This window comes from Polistes canadensis, unplaced genomic scaffold, assembly GCF_001313835.1.
Source record: "Polistes canadensis isolate GaletaPanama2010 unplaced genomic scaffold, ASM131383v1 scaffold_46, whole genome shotgun sequence".
NCBI classification, from domain to species: domain Eukaryota; kingdom Metazoa; phylum Arthropoda; class Insecta; order Hymenoptera; family Vespidae; genus Polistes; species Polistes canadensis.
The window spans coordinates 672,960-699,765 of record NW_014569593.1 but is presented as its reverse complement, the minus strand read 5'-3'; the positions used below and the strand labels follow the sequence as shown (position 1 = coordinate 699,765).

The 26,806-nt window shown below is 31.3% G+C and overlaps 4 protein-coding genes across 6 annotated transcripts in view; 2 read left to right on the top strand and 2 right to left on the bottom strand.

The window, feature by feature from the left end:
- Window positions 1-10,029, top strand: part of LOC106785185 (protein phosphatase Slingshot homolog 2) — a gene marked incomplete in the record, with an annotated part of 122,632 nt that extends 112,603 nt beyond the window's left edge. The window contains 4 exon segments of the mRNA XM_014745418.1: window positions 1,717-1,911; window positions 5,544-5,813; window positions 6,056-6,612; window positions 6,975-10,029. Of these exon segments, the coding sequence (XP_014600904.1) occupies window positions 1,717-1,911; window positions 5,544-5,813; window positions 6,056-6,612; window positions 6,975-9,244 (3,292 nt within the window).
- A 2,065-nt stretch (window positions 10,030-12,094) lies between these two features.
- On the bottom strand, window positions 12,095-15,466 carry LOC106785237 (WD repeat-containing protein 38-like). The gene is made up of 6 exons (XM_014745518.1): window positions 15,314-15,466; window positions 15,024-15,247; window positions 14,740-14,929; window positions 14,455-14,656; window positions 14,158-14,352; window positions 12,095-14,058 (listed from the first exon to the last, which is right to left on the bottom strand). Exons 1-6 carry the CDS (start codon window positions 15,397-15,399, stop codon window positions 13,894-13,896), a joined length of 1,062 nt encoding a protein of 353 aa, XP_014601004.1. The 5' UTR covers window positions 15,400-15,466; the 3' UTR covers window positions 12,095-13,893.
- Window positions 15,467-15,891: 425 nt separating this feature from the next.
- On the top strand, window positions 15,892-22,352 carry LOC106785176 (DNA topoisomerase 2-binding protein 1). Of its 3 annotated transcripts, XM_014745403.1 has the most exons (26): window positions 15,892-16,110; window positions 16,266-16,384; window positions 16,470-16,609; window positions 16,694-16,829; window positions 16,901-17,008; window positions 17,088-17,294; window positions 17,375-17,591; window positions 17,682-17,819; window positions 17,892-17,968; window positions 18,046-18,215; window positions 18,360-18,504; window positions 18,584-18,701; window positions 18,813-19,013; window positions 19,087-19,262; window positions 19,335-19,501; window positions 19,568-19,773; window positions 19,840-19,958; window positions 20,041-20,271; window positions 20,342-20,404; window positions 20,476-20,639; window positions 20,724-20,845; window positions 20,916-20,986; window positions 21,078-21,233; window positions 21,329-21,529; window positions 21,608-21,837; window positions 21,909-22,352. In XM_014745403.1, the coding sequence occupies exons 2-26, from the start codon at window positions 16,274-16,276 to the stop codon at window positions 22,129-22,131; spliced, it is 3,897 nt and encodes a 1,298-aa protein (XP_014600889.1). In that variant the 5' UTR covers window positions 15,892-16,110; window positions 16,266-16,273; the 3' UTR covers window positions 22,132-22,352. The 3 variants fall into 3 exon arrangements, with proteins under 3 accessions (XP_014600889.1, XP_014600890.1, XP_014600887.1); XM_014745404.1 differs by lacking the exon at window positions 16,266-16,384; XM_014745401.1 differs by having other exon boundaries at window positions 16,697-16,829; window positions 17,682-17,968.
- The window catches only part of LOC106785158 (cytochrome P450 6k1-like), a 24,519-nt gene continuing 19,904 nt past the window's right edge, over window positions 22,192-26,806 (bottom strand). The window contains exons 9-12 of the mRNA XM_014745359.1: window positions 23,358-23,591; window positions 22,946-23,223; window positions 22,592-22,781; window positions 22,192-22,518 (exon numbers count right to left, since the gene is read on the bottom strand). Of these exons, the coding sequence (XP_014600845.1) occupies window positions 22,349-22,518; window positions 22,592-22,781; window positions 22,946-23,223; window positions 23,358-23,591 (872 nt within the window). The 3' untranslated portion in view covers window positions 22,192-22,348. The remainder of the gene's footprint in view (window positions 22,519-22,591; window positions 22,782-22,945; window positions 23,224-23,357; window positions 23,592-26,806) is intronic.

Sequence of the window (26,806 nt, the reverse complement as noted above, 5' to 3'; positions counted from 1 at the left end):
TTTTTTTCTTCTTTTAAATAAGAAAAACACGAAATAATAACATAACGTTGCGAAAAAATAAAAAAAAAATCTTGCATGTGTTTAGAAAAAAAAAAAAAAAAGAAAAAACTTAAGTACGATTTATGTTTTCTTTTTTCTTTTTTTTTACTTCTCTTCTTCTTTCTTTTTTTTTTTTTGTATTCGTAASAAAAATTACATGTCAAATCGCGTTTCATAAACGTTTTCCGATTCGATCATATTTCTTCGGTGATTTAAAATTGTTACTTTTTTTTTTTCTTCTTTTAAATAAGAGAAACACGAAATAACATAACGTGACGAAAATATAAAAAAAAAAAATCTTGCATGTGTTTGGAAAAAAAAAAAAAAAAGAAATAACTTAGGTACGATTATTCTTGAAAAAAAAAAAGAAAGAAAGAAAGAAAAAAAATAATTACGCATTTTTTTTGATATCTTCTCGCAACACGAAGGAATCTCATTAGGCAAAGAAGATAAGGATTTGTGTTACGGAAAGGAAATAACGACAAAGAAATCTTACCTTTCCACTTGTAAAGAGGAAACGTTACTTTACCACCGAGATAAGAAGTAGTACCCCGGTGGTTTTTAACCGCACGCGTTTTATATATTTTTCTATTCTTTACCAGTGTTATAGAAATACTTGTTGAGTATAGGTTCCGTTCTATCAAATTGTTATTACTTTTCTAAGAAAATCTAAAGGTATGGAAAAAAAAAACGATAATATAAAATATAATAATAATAATAATATTTATTATTTATTATTTATTTATACTCCGTCCCTTTCGGGTTTGGAGGGCTTCCGATACAAAATATTTAACATCTCTTATATATACTCTATCTCAATATATTCTAACTTTATAACAAATACTAAACTAAAACCAATTTTTTGAACTAACTAACACATAACAAAACAAAACAAAACACTTCTATATACATAATAATAATAATAATAATAATAATAGTAGTATATTTGTCGTAGAACAATTGAATAATAATTACGATAATTTTATATCTATTAAATTTTTCATTGACATCATAAAAATGAAAAGCAATAGCAATATACTAATTTATTCCCATCCCATTATAAATTGTATACATTCAAATTATATGACCGTGATTTATATTAATTCGGGACGCACAAATAGAACGATCTTACTACGATGAAGAAATTTGAATTGAATCCAATATATATTATTAAATCTCTCGTACGCGATACTAGTTCAATTCAAATTTAATTATACATACATAGGATGTATGCTCTAAAGGGGAGGGGTGGAGGAGATTTTTATTCTTATACCTTTATGAAAAAAACAACGCGTGAGAAATGTTATTATAATAATAATAATAAGAATTGTAAGAAAATTGTTATACGCAATTCAGCCTTGTTCTCAGAGATTTTATCCAAGTATATAGGGTGTCATTTGATTTCTTTTGTATTCTTCTATACAATTCTCTTGTATATTAGGATGAATCAAAAATTCGTGCGTTTTTTTTTTTTTTTTTTTTTGGTTTAATTAATATTTTCAAAATAAATATTTACCAAAAACAATCGATTATTTTTAACAATTTATTAACACGATAAACACTTTGGATAACGTAATAGTAGTAATCGTAAAAAATCGAATGTTGCACATACAACGGGAAACGAAATTTCAATTGGTTAAACTTTGATTTGATTTGATTTTCTTTCTTTCTTTTCAGGTCAGCTCTGCAAACGTTACACAAGGTGTCGAGCAAGGCACGCGAACAAAACTATTTCCTGGGTGGATTATCTCATGATTGGGTCAGTTACTATGAACAACGAATCGAGAGTGATCGGTCGTGCCTCAACGAGTGGCATGCAATGGATAATTTGGAATCCCGACGACCACCCTCTCCGGATAGTGTACGCAACAAGTGAGTACCACCCCCCGCCCTCTACCCCTTTCACATCCCTTTTTCTGCTAACGCAAAAAAAAAGAAAAAAATATTAACAGTAGAATTATCACGAGAAACCAATCACGATAATTGAGAAGATAATAACCAGTTTGCATTTTGTCTGCAAATTCAAATAAGAAAAATAAATCCACCCTAATTGTTACTCATTTATAATCAATCGAGGAATAATTTTATCAGAGAAATCATATACTTTCATATTTATCGTCACCTAGTTTTTTTTTTTTTTTTTTTCGAATAATTCGCTAACGTTTTATAAACACACACACCACGGTATCGTGTAAAAAAAATAAGAAAAATGTTGAAACTGTTTTTTTTGTTTTTGTATAATACGTTTGCCAGCAAATTTTATATCCGTTTCATGGCCGTTCAAATCATTTTGGCCGTTGATAAACTAAAATAAATATTTGTTATTTGAATTTAGAAACAATTTAATTTTGTAACAAAATAATATGCGTGGTGGCACGGGTAACTGACCGAATTGTTGTTAGTTGAATATTTATGATTTATGTGCTTGACTCGTGTATATTTAATATTACGATGCCAATATACGAAAGTACAACTAGTCTGCATTATTATTATTATTATTATTATTATTATTATTGTTGTTGTTGTTTTGTTTTTTAATATAAATATATAGGAATAATTAATAATAATTACTAGTTGAAATAATTTCTCATTTATATCGCGCGTAATATTATAATGAATTATTTAATATTTTGAGAAACTTATTGGACACACGAGTGTAATTTTATTTTTATTTTTATTTTTTACATATCTTTTTTTTTTTTTTTTCGATATATCAAGGTGATATTATTATGTGTATGCAAGGTTAATACATTTTATTTTAATACCGCGTTGATGTCGATGGAAGGACGAATTCAGTGACCTATAATATAATGACATTGAGTCGACTCAATAAGATATAAATATAAAAATATAACATATTAAAAAAAAAAATCAATTTGCATCCCGTCCCTTTATATAAGTCCCTTTTAAATATGATCGTATAATTTTTTGTATTAAAAACATTTTTAATTTATAACCGACATAAACTTACAATTCATTTCGAATAAATATATAGTAAACATTTTTTCTTATACTCAATTAAACATTAAATAAAACAAATAAAAAAATACGTATTAAAACGATCCGATAAAAAACAGATATACGAAATGATATATAAATATCCGGATGTAATGGAAAAAAAAAAAAGAAAAAAGATTAGAAATAAACTATAAGACTTCGGGCCGGGGGGATAGGGGAAGGGAGGGTATCATTTACTTCGAATCTTTCAATCGATCCATAACAAGAGGGCCACGTGAATAAAAAAGAATATTTTTCAAACGATTCTCGATTCGATTCGATTCGAGAATAATCGATAGGAGGGAACCACCACCGGATCCTTTTCAAAAACCAGCTGGTAGAGTTAGTCCGCGCGGATTTAGCTTGGTTCCTTGCCAAAACTCGATCGTTTCTGACGTATTTACTTTTCTACGTGTATATAATATGTGTATGTGTATGTCTGTGGATATTTCACACAAGCTGAGAGACTAACCGAGAGCATAACTTTATCACCGTCCTTCAATTATTTCCAGTTTCTACGTCTGACCCCCCTTCTCTCTCTTTCTTTCTCTTTCTCTCTGATTGGTTCTCTTTCTACTCCCTCCCCTCAACTCTTCTTCCCCCACCCCTCAACTTCCTCCAACCCCCACCCGTCTTTCTCAAAGGTATTGGATCAGTCGATTATTGTATATTTATGAATGTTATATGAAGGAATTACCGGTTTCGTTGGTTACCACCCCCTTCTCTGAATATTCCGCTCACGTATTTCTTTCTAACGCCGTTTTACCCTCAACGAGACCGCCGCCGCCGCCATTACGCGTCGCTTATACGACCTCCGCCTGTAGTCATATAAATTATTATTGTTGAAACGATTCGTAGCTATAAAACCGAGGAAACTTTTGCTCATTAAATTACGTTTTGTCTGAATTGATCTCTTCCAGGATTATTTTTCGCATAGTTTTTTCTTTGTTTTTTCTTTTTTTTTTTCTAAAAGGAACAATTTCCGATCGTTGAAGTTTAAAGTAAACTTTTCGACACACATTTCCGGATAAGATTTGATTATGGATCTATTTTTAATGTAAAATCATTTTATTTATTTCAAATTTATAATTCATGTTCTCGTGCTAAATTATTTATATATAATATAATAATATAATTAATAATAATAATAAAAAACTGATGCGTGTATTTATGTACGCAACGTAAGAAGTTATACTTCTTTAGCTTATCAAAACGAACATAACCTCAATAACCTCAAAAATAACTTCAATTTTCCCGCGCATCGCGTAAATATCGACAACTTCGTGGGTGTCGATTTTTCGGTCGCATCTAACTTAACTTTTCAAAACGCGCGCCAAAAGAAATATAACTTCAATAATATATTATTATATTGTATCACATAAAATGTTTTTAAAATAAATAATATGATCCGTATATTATAATATATAAATTGTTTACAAATTAGAATATAATCTCTATATTAATTTAATAAAGAAGAAGAAACAAAAACAAAAAAAGAACAATCGTGGCACGATCAACCTGTAAAATTTCTCGGTGAAAATCTTTGAAACACTGACCTATATCAAATTTTTCTTGGAAATGAACACACCGCTGGCCCATGTAGTTACACGCGCTCTACTACTGACCGAAATAATTTTTCTACTCTTACTAAAGAGAATAAAAAATAAAAAATTGTTTGAGAGAGTTCGTAGTAGACCTCTTCCCTTTGTTATTTGTTTCCCTCAACGGGTTCGATGATATATATACAAGGGGGGGATATGCGAAACGCACGTACGAATTCGTGAAATAGATTCGAGCACCGAAATGGGCGGATTAGGGGTGGGGGAGGAGGAGAGGAGGGAAGAAGAGGGTCGCAGTCGTAAACAAAAAGAAAAAAAAAGATGTGTTTCGTTTGATCGTGCTAATACCCTAATCCCCATATTTGGGCATCAACTGACCTACATAAATTCTTGGAAGTTGTTAACTCGGTTCGATGATTCTTAATACGATGTATAGTATGTTTATACTTTTAAAGATACCATAAGGATCTGTTATTAACCCTTTGTGAACGAAATTGTTCAAAGATGTGTTCTCTGTTGTAGAGTTGATCATTAAAATGGTTAACGCCCCACTTTTGGTCGTGTATTATACATACTACGATATTTATATACCGATTTATTATTCGATAAATATAACGATACTATTATTATAATGTTAGGTTATTAAATAATATTAAAAAAAAGTATTAATTGTTTACTTATTAAAATTCATTTACATTATTAAATAAAATAAACGTTTGTTTGATATTTCACTTTTTTATTCCAATTCTATATAATATAATTTTATATAATTATAATTATATGTTAGAAAATAAAAATCACACACACACGCAAAAGATTGTTGTTAGTAATAATAACGAAGAAGTTTTTTCTTTCGTAACAAAAAAAAAAAAAAAACAAATATCTTTTATAATTATTAAAATGATATACATATTATGTGTTTTTTTTTTTATGTTAACATTAATATAGACCAAGCGAAAGAGACGAGACAGAACGAGTGATTCGATCAACGTTAAAAGAAATCATGATGTCGGTTGACCTCGACGAAGTTACCTCGAAATACATCCGAGGAAGATTGGAGGAAGATCTTGATATGGATTTAGGTGAATTTAAACCGTTCATCGATCAGGAAATGCTCACAATACTGGGACAAATGGATGCGCCTACTGAAATATTTGATCACGTTTATCTCGGTAGCGAATGGAATGCGAGTAATTTGGAGGAATTACAAAAGAATGGGTATAGAAATTTATGTTAACAAATAAATAATTCACATTTTCCGCGTATAGAATATATAATATAATATATATTATAATAATTATATATATATATTAATATATTATAATAATTATGTATATATAATAATAAATATATATTAATAATAATTATATATAATATAGTTGAAATATAATATTATGTATATATATCCTATCTTTAAAATAAATTCATTTATCTAATCTATATATCTTTATGTTTTTCAGGGTGAGACACATCTTAAACGTGACCCGTGAAATAGACAATTTCTTTCCGGGAATGTTCACGTATCTGAACGTTCGCGTTTACGACGATGAGAAAACGGATTTGTTAAAGCACTGGGATGACACGTTCAAGTATATAACTAAAGCAAAGAAGGAAGGTTCGAAGGTATTGGTGCATTGCAAGATGGGCGTTTCAAGGTCAGCCTCGGTCGTGATAGCATACGCGATGAAGGCCTACAATTGGGATTTTTCTCAGGCGTGGAAACACGTCAAGGAAAAGCGCAATTGTATAAAACCTAACAACAGTTTTCTATTACAATTGGAAACGTATCAGGGTATTTTAGACGCCATGAAGAACAAAGAAAAATTACAAAGATCGAAATCGGACACTAATTTAAAATCTCCTTCGTCGGTGAAAGATCAATCGAAGAAGGAAGAAAAAATTGATAATAGAAATAACGGTTTGCAAGAGATATCCGGTTTGGAATTGAAGAAAAGTAATCAAAGGCCCAAAAGTTGGTCGCCTAACGTGGAACTAGCGGAAAACATGCTTCCATCTGGTAAAAATCTATTTCTTTATTTGATCGATTTAATAATAACCCTTTCGTTATACTACGGACGACTATAAGTCGTCATTATTTTCTAGATTAGGTTGAATTTTATTTCTTAGAATACGTACGTTATATTCAATATATTTTCTCGAGTTCTTTTATTATTTTCTATTACATCTTTTTATTAATAACTTTCTTATTATTAATTTTCATCATTTTTCATATATCGTTAAACTTTGAAATCGTTATCTATGAGAAAATAACGAACAAGTTGGTGGATTCGTTAGACAAATAAAAAATCGCCTGTAGCGAAAGGGTTAAGAATTGTGCTTAAGTATATATAATTGATAGTTATTGTTGTATCATTTTAGCTCCACTGTCGCAATCATTAGAAAGTATAGACAAAGTAGGAAGCACGGAGGTGACGAGGGAAGACCTTTTACGTGGTTCGAATCAAAAATCAACGATAGATCAAGAAGCACGGAACGTTTTGATGCCTTGTGATAATGGTCAGTCTTATAGCGTGTCCCAGAATCAGATAGTTCATCTTCCGGGTCCTGACACACCTTGCACGAAACACAAAACCGCGACGAACAAATCGGAAACGCAAGGTCAAAGACGAAAGGGTTTGGTTTTGAATCTGACGAATCAATTTGAAGCAGCTAGTAGCAAGCCCTCATCTCCTGGTTCGGATTCGGACGGTAAACCATTGCCCCAAAGTCCAGAAGAAATTGAAGAAGAAAAGCCATTGGAAAATGGTCTTGATCGATCTCAAGGTACAACATCGGACTCTTTGACGGTCGAACAAGTGGTCTGGGATCCAGGTGAAAAAAGACGTAGAAAGAAAGAAGAACAAGGTGGAGAGAATGTAAATGACAGTGAATGTCTAGTCTGGACAGCAACGACCGACGCAACGTGCTCTGACTCGTGCAATAGCCTCAAGGCTAACGGAGAAATAGTGAGTAACAGTGAGAATAATGAATGTGTCGCGTGTGGACCAACGACTGCAGCACCTATGACGGTAACAACGAGTATGACGACTATGACGACTATGACAATGACTACGACGACAACAACAACGACGACGACGATAACAACTGCAACGACAACTGCGACGACGACGACGACGACGACTAGTCTCGGTAGGAAAGTGAAAAGGGATGGTGATCCGTTCAGTGCACAGTTGGACAGGGTGTTTGATCGCGAGGAAAGACGTGGCGAACCGAGTACGAGGGATTCGCCAAGTAGACAAAGTTCTTGGAGTAGTTACGATAGCGCGGTTGTTCTCGACAACAATTCGGTGCACAGCTCGTGGGCAACTTTACCTTCGAGAAACAGTTCCTGGGGATCATACGATATGAGACCCTCCGACCTCTTAGGATCAAGCGGTCTTTTCCCTTACGACAAGGAGGAAATACCTTGGCATCCTGGAACGGTCAAACGTACCAAGCAAAAACTCGAAGAAGGTGTCAGCACTGCCGGCGTTAAACGCGTTTGTACTCAAAATTCTGACGCCGAGGATAAGGACAGATTGTTGACGGCCGAATCGGATGAGGTTCCTGTCGAAGGTTACAATTCTCTTTTACTTCACCACCACACTTCTTCTTCGCCAACCCCACGAAGGAGGGATTCCTCGCCTAGCCAAGAAACGTCTAATCTCAAAGTAGAAACAGCGAGAAATTCGCCGAGCCCGCTCGGTGGTATCGACATTTCACCGGTTTCTATACGACAAGTCGGAAGATTGTCAACCAGCGCGCCAGCACCTTCCTCCTTATCTTCCGATTCTGATCTACCTGCGTCTTTGAGATCGTGCAGATCCGAAAGCGAAACGTCCAGTCCCTGCGTCGTTAATACAACCCAATGTCCCTCGGTGAAACATCATAAAATGGTCCTCGAGAATCTTAGCAACAAATCGATGTTTAGCAAACGATGTTTATCCGTGGACGATTCACCGGAATCCGAGTGTCCAAGGAGTTCATCTGGTATCGTTAAGAATCTCAAAAAGGAATTCGAGGCAAAATCAACGAAATTAGAGAAGAACTTTTCCGATAGTGCCTGTGATAATCATCACGAGGGCTCGTCGATCGTGTCGCGACCGAAAAGGGACGTTAAGATTCGTAGTTTACCGTCATCTCCGGTAATACCTCACAACGAATCAAAGATCCAAGCCTCGTCTAGCGTCGGTGAAACCAAAGACAACAAAGAGGTTAAGGGAAACGATTCTAGCGTTGTCCAAAACGCTACGGAAGATCTCTCGGTTAGGGTGTTGGTTGGTAAATACGAAGTGGCCAAGCCGTCATCGGCGGACTCTAAAAGATCATCGGACGTACAGTTGCGTAGTCACAAGGACAAGGAGTGGGACTCTATGGAGGTTCATCCACCTGCTAAGTCGAAAATTGCGCCAGAATTTGCCAGGAGATCGGCCCCAATTATGATCAATAATAATCACTCTAATGTGCTTTTTGGCGAAACGACGAGCGAAACACCTGGTAGACCACCTGTACCTTCGCCCAGTATCGTTGTCGCTAGCGTAGTGGCTAAGGCAGCTAGTAAAAAACAACAGCAGCACGGCAGAACTCATCCGCTTGCCAGGCTGCAGGTCAGGCCTAGGCACAACAGTCCAGTTTACAATACCATGTAAAAAATGGATTATCAAAGAACAAGGAACAAGAAGAGAAGAGAAGAGAAGAGAAGATTAAATACTCTTTTGACGCTGAACGAGCGATTTACGTTTATAGGACGACTGATAAAATGAGTGTGTTAAAATCGCGCGTTTGCCAACGTGTGTAGCGAGTCTTGCTAGGTTGGCATTTTTAAGTAACCCCTTGCCCTCCCACCGCCCCCTCTTCTCCCCCGTCGTCAATGACTCCCTCAAATCCTCCCCGCCACGATTGAAACCGTGTGATCTCTTACATGCCAACGCGAGTGGTTGTTGGTTGCTGCTCCTCGAACAGATTTTTAAATGCGATACTGCGTGCGATGAGAATGTTTTTAAATAATTATCGAGTTAAAGTGAAAGAGAAAAAGAAAGAGAGAAAATATCAAGATTCGTCGTTCGCGCCTCTGTTTCGAGGGGGAAAAAGAAAAAAAAAGGATGATCTTTAATTTTTCTTCTTTACTTTTCTTATCTTTTCTTTTCTTTCTTTTTTTTTGTTGTTCTTTTACTTTCCCTTTTTCTAATCACATTATTGAAAACTGTTGTTAAGATAAACGAACAACCAATCTTTAGTTCCTTCCTCTTTCAGAGATGCGTCAATACATATCTTTGGCTTGGTGTATTAGTTAAATTGTCTCTGCACGCGGAGATGAGAAATGGTGCACAGTTGAAAATCAGAAAGAAAATAGTATAGAAGAATAGAAATATAGAATTAAAAAATAGAATAGAATAAAATAGAATAGAAGAAAAGGAAAGGAAAGGAAAGGAAAGGAAAGGAAAGAAAAGAAAAGAAAAAAAAAGAACAGAAAAGAAAGTGAAAGGTCTACGAAAATTGTTATTCCTAATTTAACATCTCGTCGTAAAATTAGCGTTGTTGTATAGAGTATAAATATAGACGTGAAAAATCAAACGTTGCGTTATCTTTATGATAATACAAAAAGTAATAATGTACATTGTACACGACGACGACGACGTTTGTGCTTGATTATAATGATGATGATGATGATTATGATGATAATGGTGAAAATATGATGATGATAATGATGATAATGATAATGATGATGATGATGATTATGATGATAATAATAATTATAATAATTATAATAATAATAATGATGATGTGAGATAAAATATTATATGAACCGATTAATGTATGTATGTTCCAAGGAACGCGTGAAGCATCGTCGTTGGCTTTTTTTTGTTTCCGTTTAAAATGGCGAATGCTCAGTCAGGCTGTGAATGTAAGGTCTGGGCATCGCTCATGAAGAAGACGTAGCTTTTTTTTGGTTTCTTTTCAGCTTCGCTTTCAGTTTCTTCAGGATACGTAATATTAATAATTACGGATTATATTGATAATGATAATAATTACAATAAAACAAAAAAAGGATACATAAATCATCGGAAATAATGTTAAAACGTGAAAGAAATAGAGAGAGAGAGAGAGAGAGAGAGAGAGAGAGAGAGAGAGAGTGATAGAGAAGGTGGGAAAGGGGTGGGGGGAGGGTGGGGAAGAAAAAAGCAAAAGAAAAGAGGATAATCTATCTAATCTATGGCATTGTTGGGGAGTGATTAATTATTGAAACGTTTAAAAGAAAGGTTATATATTAAAAAAAGAAAAATGAAAAAAAAAGAAAGAAAGGCTATACGAGGAGGACACCTCGGAGATCGATTTTAATTAATAAATAAAAAATGGAAAATAAATATAAATGAATAAATGAATAAATAAATAAATAAATAAATAGATAAATAAAAATGAAACGGATAAAAACAACACTATTAGCAATTTATAGTGAGTCTCATGTGATTAGAAAGAAAGGAAGAGAAAGGAAGAAAAGTATGTACTTTTTAAGTGGTGCGATGTAATAACACAAAATTAGCAAATGAGAGAAAGTAACGAATGTTTAAAAAGAGCGATTGTCAATAAAAAAAAAAGCGCGAGTGTGATTCGATGAAGGTACTGGGATCGGTGAGCACCCGATATATATGTATATGTATATGTATATGTGTATATAATTCGAATTTAATTACCTCTATTCGAATCGTTCCCGTCAAAAGAACAAAATAATTCATTTAGCTCAGATCGGAGCTTCTTTTATCTGTTGTGTTGTTCTAACTCGATATATAAGAAATAAGAAGAAGAATAAAGAGAAATGGTAAGAAAGAAAAAATAAAAGAAACGATTCTCGCACACGATATAATAATAATAATAATAATATGTATATTATGTTCAACTATTCGGGTATAGAAAAGATAGATAGATAGAAAGAAAGAAAGAAAGAAAAAAAAATAATAGTCTCGTTATCACGCTCACGAGATGCATGTACCTTCATATTTTAATTGATCGTTAATTATCCTACTATTTGTACTCTTACTATTATAAATCGTCGTGTTTAAGTAATTACGATTAATTCAGTTCGATCGATCGTATTAATCCGCTTCATAATATCGCTGTTGTCACTACCTTTTTTCTTTTTTTCTTCTCTCATTGTTCCCATTTTTTTTATATTTTACTTTTATTTCTCCAATTATGTTCTTCTTTTTTCTTTTATTATTACATTTTATATATATGTATATATATATGTATAAATAAAAATATACATATACATATATATATATATATATACATAAATACATATATATATATATATACATGTGTATATATATGTATTTATCATATTAAACTCCTGCAAACCAAAAGTACAAGATTAGCTGTTAAAAAAAGAAAAAAAAGAGAAGAAGGGCTGCGAGACGTGACGCGTAGATTATATTCATCGTCCTTTCGAAACATATCATCGATTCGTCGTTCATTTCTTTACCCCCCCCCCCCTCCTGCCGTTCTCCCCCATTTTTCCATCCACCATTCACCCCTCCCCCCCTTTCGACAAACGAGGAAAGTCATCTATCTCGAGATCGGGACGCTATTGAGAGTTTAGATTTTGAACAAATGATAATGAAGAAGAATAAGAAGAAAAATAATAATAATAATAATAATAATTAATAATAATAATTAATAATAATAATAATAATAATAGTAAAAATATACACACAAATTACAAATACAAATAAATTAATTATAAAAAGAAAGAAGATCATAATGTGTGCGATATCCACATCACAGTTTTATCGCATATTGACGACTAATTTTTTATAAAAATACATACATACATACATACAATACATAACATATAACATAACATATTACTCTTCGATGAACAACGCGACTATTTTGCAGGAGCGTAATGCCAATGTTCGTAATTTTACAGAAGCGCACTACGATTACCGTGTATAAATATATTTTATTACCGTACGACTTTTTTCAACCAAATAAATAAAAAGAAGCTCGTCGAGAAGATCGTTTTAGGCCAATCGATATGCGATAACTATAGCAGAGAGCGAGAAAGAGATATAAAGAAAGTAAAAAATTCAAGTTCACTCCAAAGTCCCTCCTCCCACTTCAGCTAGAAAAGTTAATTATTATTATAGTCTAATTAAGTAAACTCGTTCTACGAGGATTTTGAAATGAATGCCACCACGTCGTAGAAAGAGAAAGAAAAAGAAAGAAAGAGAGAGAGAGTTCCTTTTTAATATTCTTTATTTTATTTTCTTTTATTTTTTTTTTTATTTTTTTTTTTTTAAATAACGAGAGTGTCCTCTCTTTCCAACGATCATTATAATTTGTTTGTTCAATTATATTTTTAGTATAGCTTTATTATAGAAATCGAAAATTCGAATGTAAGAAGATAAAAAAAAAATGTCGTAATAGAAAATGAAGAAGAAGAAGAAGAAAAAAAATGATTTAGGTACTCGTCGTTCGAGCGTCGTCTTTTTAAGAAAAAAAAAACAAAACAAAACAAAAATTATGGAAAAGAAAAAAAACAACGCGCGCGCGTTCTTGCTCTCTAAGCGTGTTCGAGCAAAACTTCTCTTTATAAGCGTGTAATCCTAGCGCCAAATAAAAGAAAAAAAGAAATATAAAATAAAATAAAATAAAATAGAGATAGAGAGAGTCGGCCATTTTTCGAGTCTATCGAAAAAAAAATTTCCTCCTCGAATATCAAGTAAGTAAGTAAGTTTGTATTTCTCGCGAATCGATGTGTCCCAACATTTTCAAACTAATTAATCTATATTTCATCATTTTCACCCCCCTCATTCTCTCATTCCTCCCTCCCTTCCTCCTCACGGTTCCTTACATTCAGTCCCTTCGTAAAATACTTTCCTAAAGTAATTCCCACCACCTCCCCCCTCATTTTGATTACTTCCTCGCTCCTCCTACGTTCACTGTCCATCATCCGCTTAAGTGTGTGCGTTTAATAAACGAGAAATTGTGCGTATCATTATCCACATGCGCGTTATTTTAACGTGTGGGAGAAATAATGTGGAGAAAAGAAAAAAAGAAAAAAAGATTTAAAAAGAAAAAAAAAAGAAAAAAAAAAAAAGAAAAAAAAATAATAATAATAATAAAAAGAAAACCGTGCGTTGTTCTGTGTAAATTTTGTACCATAGTTTGTATTAAATAAAATACATTGTTTATTGCTTGAGAAAGATCAGAGATGGTGGAGAGTATGTATGTGTACCTTTTGTTCCTTAATTATTCGCGCGAAACATATAAATCTTGACACCTTGACAGGTGAAAATCAATTCAATTGGATTTTAATTTCGAAAATTGTTGTACCGGAACAGAAAGCGAGTTTGGGCAAATGCGCTTCTGGTTGTTTCGTTCTTTTCGCATATTTCGTATCGATCGGTCCAAGTGCCATATTGTAGACACCTTCAGACAAATTTTTCACCATTGCCAAGGTCTACGACGACGAAAATAAAAAAACAAATGAAAATTACGTGATATTTTAATATTTGATATCTGATAAGTTTAAAGTATCTTTGATTAGAGACAAACTTACGGAGTGAGAACGCAGATCAACGATTCTAAATAAATTTGCATCCGTTCCTCCGCATGCAATAAAAAGATTACTTATATAGTTTCCACAATAGAGCATGGAAGATAAGTTATCAGGATCGAGACTTGTTATGAGTTTGCCACTTCCATAATCCCACAACTGAATGGGATCTTTTCTTTGCCAAGCGCATGTCAGGATCTTTTTAAAAAGTAAAATAACAAGACTATCTGAATAGAGTCTTTAGATAGATAAATAAATAGATAGATAGATAGATAGAATAAATAAATAAATCATTAATACATCTTTTCCATTCTGACTTATATCAAGGCCATCTCCGCACATGTGAACACCCGATATATGACGAAGAGCGTATGGTTGTCGAGTATCCCAAAACATTACGGTGTCGTCCCAACCACCGGTTATTATCTCGTGCGCTGATTTTGGATTAAAACAGGCAGCAAATACTCGAGACTTGTGTCCGTCTATTGCGTCCAGTGTTTCACTTGAAAACAAATAATTTTGTTGTTTGTTTTAATATTTGTTTTCATTTTGTATAAGATTAAATCGAAGAAAACTAAATGATACCTCGCATGAAACACCCTTTCCTGAATTTTTGTTTCTTCGTCGTACAAACAGACGTTTGTATCATCGCCAACCGTTACAAATTTTGGCAAATTAGGATGATAAGCTAAACCTAATGTTTGTCTTTTCTCCCTTATCGTGTAGAGACATTGTGAACTTGGATAATGCCAACATTTGATGCATCCATTTACATCTAATAATTATATTGATTATTCGAAACATCAATTATCTAAAAATAATCGGTTATCGATCGAAAGTTACAATATATTTTAAATAAAGATGCTAACAAGTAGCGATTAGAGTGTTAGTTATCGGATGTGTTTTTCGAACAGGTCTATGTTTGACAGCCGTTACTGATCCAGGATTTTGTATAATTTCAGTATCACGAAGAGATTTAGCTTTTTCACCGGTATTAGCTTTATACAATTGTATGGTTCCATCGGTTAATCCTGCCGCCAAAAATTCAAATGTTTCCGTATAAGTTATACATAATACATCCAATTCTGTTTCTCTGAAAACAATTATGAGTTATCATCAAAGACTATAGCCAAGGGGTAAGAAAATGTGATAAACCTACATCTGCTTAGAAACGATTATGTTACCATCTAATCGATATGAACTTGATTTTTCAGAATCAGCCAATGAACGAGTGGTAGGATTCATTTTAATTTAATAACATATAAATTTAGTTCTACGAATAAATCGTTATTTAATTTTATCTATAATTTTATTGGTTATGTGTCATTTTCATATTTATCACTAATTTATTTATAATTATCTCATTTACTTTTGTATATTTCATAAATTTAAAACTTTTCTTTTTTGCGTTATTTCTTTACCGTCTTCATTTTTTTAATCCTAAAAATGTTTTTGCAAAAATATAACATATTGATTAATTTCAACAATTTCAAATTTATTTCGTTGTATGCGTATGGTAAACCGAGCTCAATGGTTCGATTAAATCGAATTAAAATATAAAAAAAAATAAAATAATTGTATTTTATATTAAATTTTTATATATTATTATATGCAAAAAATAATTATTTTCTTTTTCTAATTAATAATTAATAAAAAAAAGTACTATATATTTTAGATTATGCTCATTGATATGCTTCTTGACAATCTCGAAAGATTTTAAAAACTAGAGTAGTTACTTTTTAGCGGCATGAGGCTGTTCATTCGTAGATACTATTGTCATGGAAAAGTCAAACGTGAATTAGACATTTAAATATTTCTGCTATAATAATCAAAAGTCCGCGAGGTACATTAAATATATCGCATTATATAATTTAAATAAGAATTTTTCTTTTAAATAAATTTTTAGATATTAAATAAGAACATAACCTAACCTCCGAAATAAGCAGTCTCTTCTTGGTAAGTTTAGAAATGTTTAAACGTGATGGAAAACTTTTATGTAAAATAAGATATACATTTATTATCATAAAATATTATAATAATAAAATATACACAAATTTAATGCAACACATTAATTTTCTATTTTATAATTTCTATAACGTTGTTATTTCTAGTTTTAACAATGATGAGCCAAGGAAGCCAAATAGATTGTAACATAAATATATATTTTGTTATTCCAAACAAATATAAATCTGAAAATGAATGTTCTATTCATATGTGGAATGCTTTTGATGTTCGTACACAATTATAAAATTGCAATGATATATTTCCAATCGATAACAGAATAAATCAGATCTTATTTAATATCATTATTTCAGAAATGCTGTGATTATAATATTAAATCTATATGGATTACCGAACAGGATTGTCAAGAATTAAAACCTGAGAAGACAGATATATTAGTATTAGAAGAATTTAAAGGCAATATTTTTGAACAGTTAAAGGAATTTAAGTGTTCGTAAGTGGAGGGTTGCTTAGCTCAATAGTATTTATGTAATACGGTTAAGATTATTTGTTAATTCTACCTGCTTGTATATTTTAGCAGGATAGTTGGGCCAAGATGTTTAATAACATGTTTTTTAAATGGAGAACCTATTCCAGAAGGCACAAGTCCAATTTTTACGACAGCTATGAGAGGACTTTGCATATGTGTATCCGGATTGCCACCAGATATGAAAGTACTTTACCAATTTACCATTGATAAAAGTTTTACATCTCTTATCATTAACTAATTCATATGTGTCCGTAGATTCAGATACAACAATTGGTAGAATACATGGGAGGTTTTTTTACTAAACAATTACGTAGTTGTGTAACACACTTAATTACAAATTGTGTCATGTCTGCAAAATATGAAGTGAGATCAATTGATATTACCTTTATGTCACATTATAAAAAATATAATATTATTTCATCTATATTAATATTTTCTTTAGAGAGCTGTAGAATTGAAGATACCGGTTGTTACAAAAGATTGGGTCATAGCCATATGGGAAGAAAATTTAAATAATTTTATTGAAGCAAAGGATCCAATATTCGATAAATATAAGTGTCCTGTATTTATGAATTTAGTTGTTACGTCAACAAATTTATCCAAACGACAAAAGGAAGAAATTAAGAATTTGATAAATAGTAATGGAGGGGTAATTTTATTTGATTTAACATTCTTATTTTATACGCTCTATTATATTTCTTATAAAACAAATATATATCAATATTTCAGACATTCATGGGTCCATTAGACGGCTTAAAAGTTAAAATTGTTATTGCGCCAGAAAATAGTTCATTAACTGACAAGTTAACATTTGCAATGCAGAATAATATACCATGCTTAAAGCCAGAATGGGTATATGAAAGTGTGAAAATTGGATATGCTTTACCATTTAATAATTATCTTATTAAATCTACAAAAGCATGTTCAACGCCAGAAAAAATGCGAGGTAGTTTATCTTTAATTTTGTATTTAAAAAGATAACGTATGTTAGATAAAAATAATAATTTTATTATGCAATAATAATCTATAATTATAGCATGTGAGATGGAAAGTTTAAATTTTTCGACAATAAGTACCATTAATCGTGAATTACCACAAAACAATTACGTAGATGAAAGTTTAGCATCGACAACTTCTAATACTTTTAGTCTGGATGCTGCAGTGACAAAAATAGGTAATGATGCAAATTATAAAAATGCAAAAACTAAACACAAATCGTTTTTCAATAAAATTATATTATTATTAGTTACAGAGCTTACAGTTTTAGAACGATTATCTCTCAGTGAAGCCAAATTGGCTGGACCGTTTTTAGATGGCTGCAATGTAAGTTAATATATTAATTTTTGTACTTAATCATAAAACACGTTCACTCTATCCAACTATATGGTTTATTTTTGCAGATTTATCTTGCTGGATTTACAATGAATCAAAGGGATAAACTTAATAGAATTTTGAATGTAGGTAGTGCAACACGTTTGAATGATATATCGGATGCTTTAACGCATGTTATTATTGGAGATGAAAGTAAAGCCACTAATGAAATTAAATTAATGAAGTCATCAGGATTGTGGTATTTATTTGACATTTTCTTCTCATTAATCTTACTCAACATTTTAATCAGATGTCGTATAGAAACAAAATCGTTGTCGTTTAGAAGATAGTTTTAGATTATTCAATATACATTTTATGATAATATTCTGCATTATTTTTATAGCCCACATATATTAAACATTAATTGGATAGAAGAAAGCATGAAATTAAAAAGACCCGCACCAGAAGAACAATTTTTATTTTTCAAGTCGAAAACCAATACAACGAAAACAATTAACGAACCTCCTCCTTCTCCTCTAAGTAAAAAGGTTATTTTCTACTTTTAACATATAAAAATTTGTGTGAATGATTTATAATCAATTTCTAAAATTAATTAAAAATATGCAGAATTTACAAATGCTGCAACCACCCAAACGACCACCGATTCCACGTTTCGATATTGATAAAGCATCAAAGGAACAAAATGAAGAGGACATTTTAAATCAATATCTTCAAAATATTGTTGGTAATATGAAGAATTTTTCTTAAATAATGGTCTTAATAATAAATATTTATTATTATTATTACTATGCATTGTTTTTTGTTATTTAAAAAAGAAATTACTTTTTAAATATAGTAACCGATAAATCGGTGGAAAACTTTTTAAAACCTTATAATTCTGATATCAATGAGAAAAAAATGGAAACATCCATGGAGCCTAGATCAAGTATAAAAAATAATCGACGAAAGATAATGTCAGAAAACAGAGAGTCGAGAAATAGTAACACTATACCATTTAGCCAAGAAGAACCAGATGCTACTCAAAAAATATTTACTGGTAATATAACTAAACTCAAATACAATATGAATATGAAATAAAACAACCGAATAATACATATAATACTCCATAGGTTTTACATTCGTTATAATTGGCTTCAATGATGACGAAATACAGGATAATGTTACTGGTTTAGGCGGTGAAGTTGTATCAAATACTTATCCAGGAATTCCAGACTTTGCTGTTGTGCCCATATATGGAGCACCACTTAGACACTCAGTTAATGAAATTGTCACTGATCTATTTGTTGTAAGTTTTAATGATAAATAAAATATTACTATAAACAATGAAAATATTAAATGTTACTTTTCATCTTTCCAGGAAGATTGTAAAAATCAAGAACAAATAGTTGATATTGAATATTATCATAAACCATTTTCTATAAGTAAAGATATAAATCCTTTAAGAGATTGTATCGTTACTTTAAGCATGTATACAGGAGTAGAAAGAATGTATCTTTCTAAATTGGCAGAAGAACTTGGAGCTGTGTAAGATATCCTGATATTTTTACATTAATGATATTTAATGAAATAATAAATACGGTTGTCTTTTAGATGTCAAGACATACTTGCACGTAAAACAAATAATGAAAAAAGTACTTATGCTAGTACTCATTTAATCTGTCCTTCCCCCGAAGGACATAAATACAAAGCAGCAGTTAAATGGAAATTGCCAGCTGTTACTGCTGAATGGTTAAAGGATTGTGGGACAAGAGTAAAACGCTTAGATGAAACACCCTATCTTGTCGGAGAAACAATAGGTAAGTAAGCTTATATCTAATTATAATATTATATCATTTTTCATTGAAAATTTTGGTTTGCGATAGCTCCGGAAAAACCTCCAGAATCACCGAATGTGAGTAATATAAAAGAAAATCCAGTTAAATCTGCTATGTCTACTCCTAGAATGATTCTTACTCCCAAACGACATTTACCTCAAAATAAGGTAATAAATAATTATAAAATATTTCTTAATATAAATGAAATATCTTGAAATATATAAAACATAAATATTTATTTTTATATAGAATCAAGAAACGAATAACGAAGAAACTCCATTGATAAATAAACGACTTAGTTTAGTTATGAATAATACACCACAATCCCCATTTCATGTATCCACACCAGAAACACCTTACGGTCAAGTTTTTAAACCAAATCCTTCTCCAGATACGAGAAAAGCATGGGTCAAATGGGTAAACAATTTTCCAGATTTACGAGTAGAAGAACCTCCTCCAAAAAGAAGAGCTCCCAGTACAGTACGTATTATCGCATTTATTTTTATTTTTATATTTCTTTCGTAAAAGTTAAATTAATAAAATGTTACAGCCACTTTCAGAGTTGAAGAAACAATTATGGGAACAACTAAAAAATCAAGGGCAAAAGACTGAGGTACTTATACTATATACATATATCTACAAATTATAATAAATAGTACATTTATAATATAATTTTATATTTAGGAAGAAGCTAATACTTCGATGATACCTAAATGTGATAATAGTAATAACGAATTATCCAAAAAAAATGAAGAGAACGATGATACACCTTACAAAAGTAATTCAATTAATAGAAAATTACATTTCTCTCAAGAGAATAGTCCAATTGCAAATGCACAAATAAATCTGTAAGTTTTATTAAAGATTCTTGCAATTCTTGATATTGATAAAACATTTAAAACAAACATACGTGTATATGTTATTTGTTACAGGCAAATAGCTCAATTGGAGCAAGCACTTCAACGGAGTTCAAGTGCTGAGAACAGGCAATCAATATCGAACGAAAATAACAAAAGATACGAACATACAGAACCTTCGGATTCTCTTCATAAATGTATGTAAATAATGTAATTGATTGTTCTTCCGATAGAATGAATACACTTTATAAAGTATAATCTTTACAGTTATTTACAAAGATTCACAGCCAGATACTGTAGGATGGGAAGATCCTGGTCTTCGTAAACCGATTAGACCTGTAAGTTTTTAGATATAGATTGAGATTATTATTGTTTTGTATATTTTTGCTAAATCCTCTTTATTCATATCAGAATATATTTTTAACATAGTCCACAGTACACGATGAATTAGGATATAGTGAAGATATTCATCAAGATGACAAGGATCGAAGTAATTGTAATTCAAACAAAAATATGACATTAGATGATCAAGATGACCATACCCAACCTTATGTTAGAAGAAAATTCATGCTTTCTGGAATAAGGGTTTGTATAAAATAAAAATGTATTAAAAAGAAAAAAAAATTAGGAACAAAGGATTAACGTAAATCGCATTATAACATTTCATTTTTATATAACAGGATAGATTAATCCACGAACAGGTAATACGAAAGCTTGGTGGAGATGTAGTTTCTGATGCCAGTTTTGATCCAAGCGCAACACACTTAATGTGCTTGAAACTATCGAGAAATGAAAAATTGCTTGGCAGCATAGCTGCTGGCAAATGGGTTATACACTGCATGTATTTACGAGATTCTGAAGCTAATGGTAATTTTTTGGACGTTAGTATCGATTTACTAAATTATGTATTATTCATTTGTATAGAAATATAAGATGATTATTTTGTATAAAAATTATAGGAAGAAAAATATGAATGGGGCAATCCAAAAAGTAAAGGAATTATACCGGATCCTATAGGAGAGGTGAATTGTGCAATAGCAGCAGCAGCTTATAGATGGAGAACAACATTACTTAAGGAACCTCGTGGACCTTTTCATGATATAGTGGCTCTATTATTTGCTTCAGAAGAAAAATATGATCAATTTCAAAGACTTATCGAGGCAGGAGGTGGTACTGTTGTACAGGCTAGGTTTGTATCACGTTAAAAATGAAATATGTGTGATAAAAAATAATGTTGTAATGAATTGTTGTTTATTACAGACCTCCTTACGACGTAAATTCTTCAGGAAAAAAAATAACTCATTGTTTCGTAAATACAAAACAGACCCAACAACCTATAGATTGGGCTAGATTAGCGAGTAAAGGGATTCTGTGTTTTTTCCCTCAATATTTAAGCGACTTACTTACAACGCAAGCTTCTTTAAATCCTAAAGATTGTGTCATACCTGAGTTTAAGAAATACCTTTCTCTTTTACCGAAATAATAATAGTTATGATCTAAATAAACATGAATGAATAGAAATACGAAGAAAGCATAGATTTGATCGTTAATCTTTTTTATACAAATATATATGTATATATATTTATAAAGTTAAAAAGTGTATATATATATAGTACAATTGCTAATTTTTTTCTTTTATTAGAATCATATTATTATATATAGAAAATCCTTGTAATCGTTACATTACATATTTTATATTTTTAATTCTCCACAGTTATTTTCTTGAAATCCAAAATGAAATTTTCACCAGGTGTTGTGAACATATTTGTAGGATCTGGTTTATAATTTCCATTTAAATTCAATGAAACTTCATAATTATTAATCACTCGGATTATAGCAACTGCAGTTTSTAACATGCCTACTCGCTGGGCTGGAAATGAAAAGAAATAATTATTTATCAAACATATTGTATTCGTTTAAACATTGAAACAATTTTGACATACCAATGCAGACTCTTGGCCCATCACCGAAAGGCATGTAAGTATATGGTAGAATATCTGCTTTTCTTTCGTCGCTAAATCGATCAGGATCGAAACGTAATGGATCAGGAAAATAATTCGGATCAAAATGCATGCCAGTTAATACTGTATAAACGGGTGTTCCTTTTTCTATAAGTACATTTGTTCCAGGTATCTACATGAAATACAAAACAATTTATATATATACACGTTACAATTAAAGTATATAATTAAAGTTTTCCATAATATAAAGAAACGTTTTAAGAAAAACGTATAAAACGTAAAAAAGTTTTGTAAAAATAGTGAATAATGAACTTTTCAAGTTTTCTTTTCAATTACCATATAATCTTTCGTTGCAACTCTGTCTATAATCGGTGCAGGTGGATGTAATCTCAAAGTTTCCGAGATCACCTGATGTAGATATTTCATTTTTTGCACGGCTTCGTAAGTGAATCCATCGGATTTTAATGTTTCACGTATTTCCGTTCTCAATCTGTCTTGCAATTTTGATTCTCTTGCGAGTTCAGCAAGAGTATAACATATCGTAGTAGCACTGCTCTCTCGACCAGCGATAAAAAATATCAGTGATTGACCGATTAGGATGTCTCCTTCGAATTCTAAATGATCATTATCATTATTATATAAATGTACATATTTATCATTTGTATAATATTATTATTATCGTTTGATATGCGCGCTTAAATTTAATTTGGATATTTCAAAAAACATCGAATTGACTTTCGCTTCTTACTGATGAAATTGTCATTTTGTTCCTCATTTTTTAATTCAATAAGAGAATCGATAAGATCTCCCCTTTTAATTCCAGATTTTTCTCGTTCGTTGAACGTATCCCAGAAAAGTTGATTAAAGTACTCCCTGGCCTCTCCCATCATTTTAAAATCAATATTTTTATTTAATTCGGGAAAGAAGAAAGCTGCATAGAATGTGAATGCCGTTTTTAAATTTGACTTGAAAGGTAAACGACCTGTATGGATATATGAAAATAGTCATTATTATTATTTGATTACGACATAATTACAATTGTAAATATTGATCGTTTGCTAACTTTGTCGATAGAATTCGGAAGTTTCCTCCTTGAACGAATTAGTTCGAATTCCAAAAGCCACGGTAGATACAACATCGGTAGTATATTTCATAAAAGCGTCCTTAGCATCGATCGTAACATTAGAATTTTGATCAAATTTTTCTTGAAGAAAATCTTGCATTGCTTCGGATGTCTCGTGCATCAGATAAAATAGTTTCTTTATTTTTCCACTCGTAAAAATCGGAGATAATTTAACTCTATTAAAATAAAGTTATATCATTATCTATTAGATCATCGAATAATTACCTATTTGCATTTGGATAGTATTCAAAACCATTAATTAACGCAATTAAATCAGACACARTCTTGTATTATCTTGTTTTCGTCTTTACGCGTGTAAAGTTATTATACSATAAACGAAATTAATCATGAATAATTTAGAATAACTTTATCATAGTATAAAAAAAAAATTATTAAAATAATAATTTATATATTAAAGAAATTCTTAATAAATCTTTATGTGTCGGTTATATTTTTTTAATTCCGATTTGCCAGAATAAATTTATCTTTGTACTGACGCTATAATTGTATTCCAATGTAAAGGTCTTTATGTAGTTTTCTGTAATTTAATAATCAATGATTAAGCAGTTTATTACCGTAGATGTTTCCATTCAGGATTATCTGCGGAAAAAAGATTAAAAGTAGCTAAGTCATTAGCTGATTTAGCTGAAAAATATCGATTACAAAAGACATCGAAATCTTTGATTAGTATCGTTTTAACAAGTTCATTATCTTTTATTAATAAAAATGGTTTATGTAAGATATATATTCCGAAAAATTTGTCCTTTTCATTAGCCTCCAGATAAAGATCTCCGAGTGCCGTACTTCCAGATTTACTCCTCAAAATTACATCCTTTAATTGGCGTAGTAACGAACTTGGTGGCAAAGAAGGTACACCTCGTCTTTTCCAATAGGATAATTTGTATTTCATCCACAAATAAAATACAACGGCGAGTGTTAAAACAATTAACAATCCATTAATAAAGAATTTGAAACCTGCGAATATTTTTAACATAGTAAATATGTAATATTTCATAAAGTTATTGCAATATTTTACATAAAACAATGATAGGAATAAAGAAAAAAATTAAATATTGGGTTGGCAACCAATTAATTGGTTGATTTCATTTATAGACGTCTCTCGCTCCCATTTTTATGATATTCTTAAATATTATGATCTTCTTCTTCTTATATATATATATGCTAGGTATCATCCTTACCTACCTTTACAAGTTCATTACGTAGATATTTTCTTAAAGTTTTTTTTTTACCTCAATATTAATGTGGAGTGCAAAAACGAACATTTTTGCCATATTTTGCTTTATTATTTTCGTAAAGGAAAGAATGCAGTGCAAGCTGCCACAAAGTTACGTGATGTATATGGTGATRAAGYCCWTAAAGAAAGGCAATGCCGAAATTAGTTTGAAAAATTCCGTTCTGGAGATTTTTCTCTTAAAGATGACCAACGTTCAGGTCGACCAGTTGAAATCAAAACCAGGATGAAATCAAAACCATCATCGAAGCGGATTGYCATGTAACTACAYGGGAGATTCACATACAGCCATTGAGAAGCATTTAAAACGTGTCGGGCTTGTTAAGAAGCTGGATATTTGGGTTCCGCACGATTTGAAAGGGGTTCATCTGACAAAGCACATCAACGCTTGCGATTTATTGCTTCAACGCAATGAATTCGATCCGTTTTTAAAACGAATCATCACTGGAGACGAAAAGTGGATTGTGTACAACAATGTCAATCGAAAACGATCGTGGTGCATGCCTAAAGAGTCATCGCAAACCACTTCAAAGGCAAATATCCAACAAAAGAAGATTTTTCTGTCAATTTGGTGAGATTGGAAAGGTCCGGTGTATTTTGAGCTGCTTCCAAGGAACCAAACCATTAATTCGAAGGTCTACTGTCGGAAACTGGACAAATTGAATGCACAAATTGAATAAAAAGCGACCAGAATTGGTCAATCGTAAAAGTGTCATTTTCCATCAGGACGATGCTTGACCGCACACGTCTTTGGCCACTCGTAAAAAATTCATGGGTATTGGTTGGGAATTGATGTTACACCCACCATATAGCCCTGATCTCGCGCCATCGGATTACCATTTATTTTGATCCCTGGACAATTCCCTTCGTAGTAAAACTTTCAATGATTATGACACTGTAAAATCTCACTAAACTCATTTCTTGGCCGAAAAGGATCAGAATTTTTACGAGCGTGGAATTTTCAAGTTCTAAGATAGATGCTATAAGGGCATCAAACAGTATGAATAATACATCATAGATTAAAATTCATTCCAAGTAAATAAAAGAACTATTATTTTATTGAAAAAATCTGCAATTACTTGGTTACCAACCCAATATTTGTATATATATATATATATAAATACCAATAATCGCCATTTTGAATGAAGATGATTTATCTTGATTACTTTATCTGGTTAGTTYTTACACTTGTTGTACACTTGTTAAACAACTTTGTTTTAAACACATGAACTAAATTTATTACCTCGTATATTAATTGATGAATAAACTAGATTAATGAAATAAGTTTCTTGGGAAGAAACGACTTGTAACGTACATCATCTCAGGAGTTCAAAAGTAGACTGAAGTGATGAGCACATTACAAGCATAAAATTGAATTAATCTCTCTCTCTACTACGCAAATACTAATCTTATCACTTACGTTAGATATAATTTAAAAATATCATTTTCTAATATCATTCCAGGAATAATTCAATAATCATCTTTGTTTTTATTCCCGATATGTTTCATTATTAATACGCTCAAAATAAAATAATCTAATTAATTAATCATTTTACTAAGGATAATGTTACATAACAAAGTTGGAAGTAAAGAAAACAGATARGACTTTGGACTCTACGTAATACTTGCTTAATGTTACAATCAAAATAATAACAACGGAATTTTTTATGGAAAGAATATTATGTAAAACAAAGACCGACGATTACTATTGAATTGCACATTTTAAATTTCGATTATATTTACTATGATTATGTTATTGTATTATAAATAATATAATACTTTTTTAAAATAGTTTACTTTAATCGAAAATTGTAATCTCTTA

Excerpts from the sequence above, each read along its gene's own strand:
- LOC106785237 (XM_014745518.1), bottom strand. The coding sequence starts at position 15,399 with ATGAATCCTACCACTCGTTCATTGGCTGATTCTGAAAAATCAAGTTCA. Across the intron at positions 15,248-15,313 it reads ATAATCGTTTCTAAGCAGAT|AGAAACAGAATTGGATGTAT; the intron begins GTAGGTTTATCA and ends AATTGTTTTCAG. Across the intron at positions 14,930-15,023 it reads TAACACTCTAATCGCTACTT|ATGTAAATGGATGCATCAAA; the intron begins GTTAGCATCTTT and ends TATAATTATTAG.
- LOC106785176 (XM_014745401.1), top strand. The coding sequence starts at position 16,274 with ATGATGAGCCAAGGAAGCCAAATAGATTGTAACATAAATATATATTTT. Across the intron at positions 17,009-17,087 it reads TCATGTCTGCAAAATATGAA|AGAGCTGTAGAATTGAAGAT; the intron begins GTGAGATCAATT and ends TATTTTCTTTAG. Across the intron at positions 19,959-20,040 it reads GACATTTACCTCAAAATAAG|AATCAAGAAACGAATAACGA; the intron begins GTAATAAATAAT and ends ATTTTTATATAG.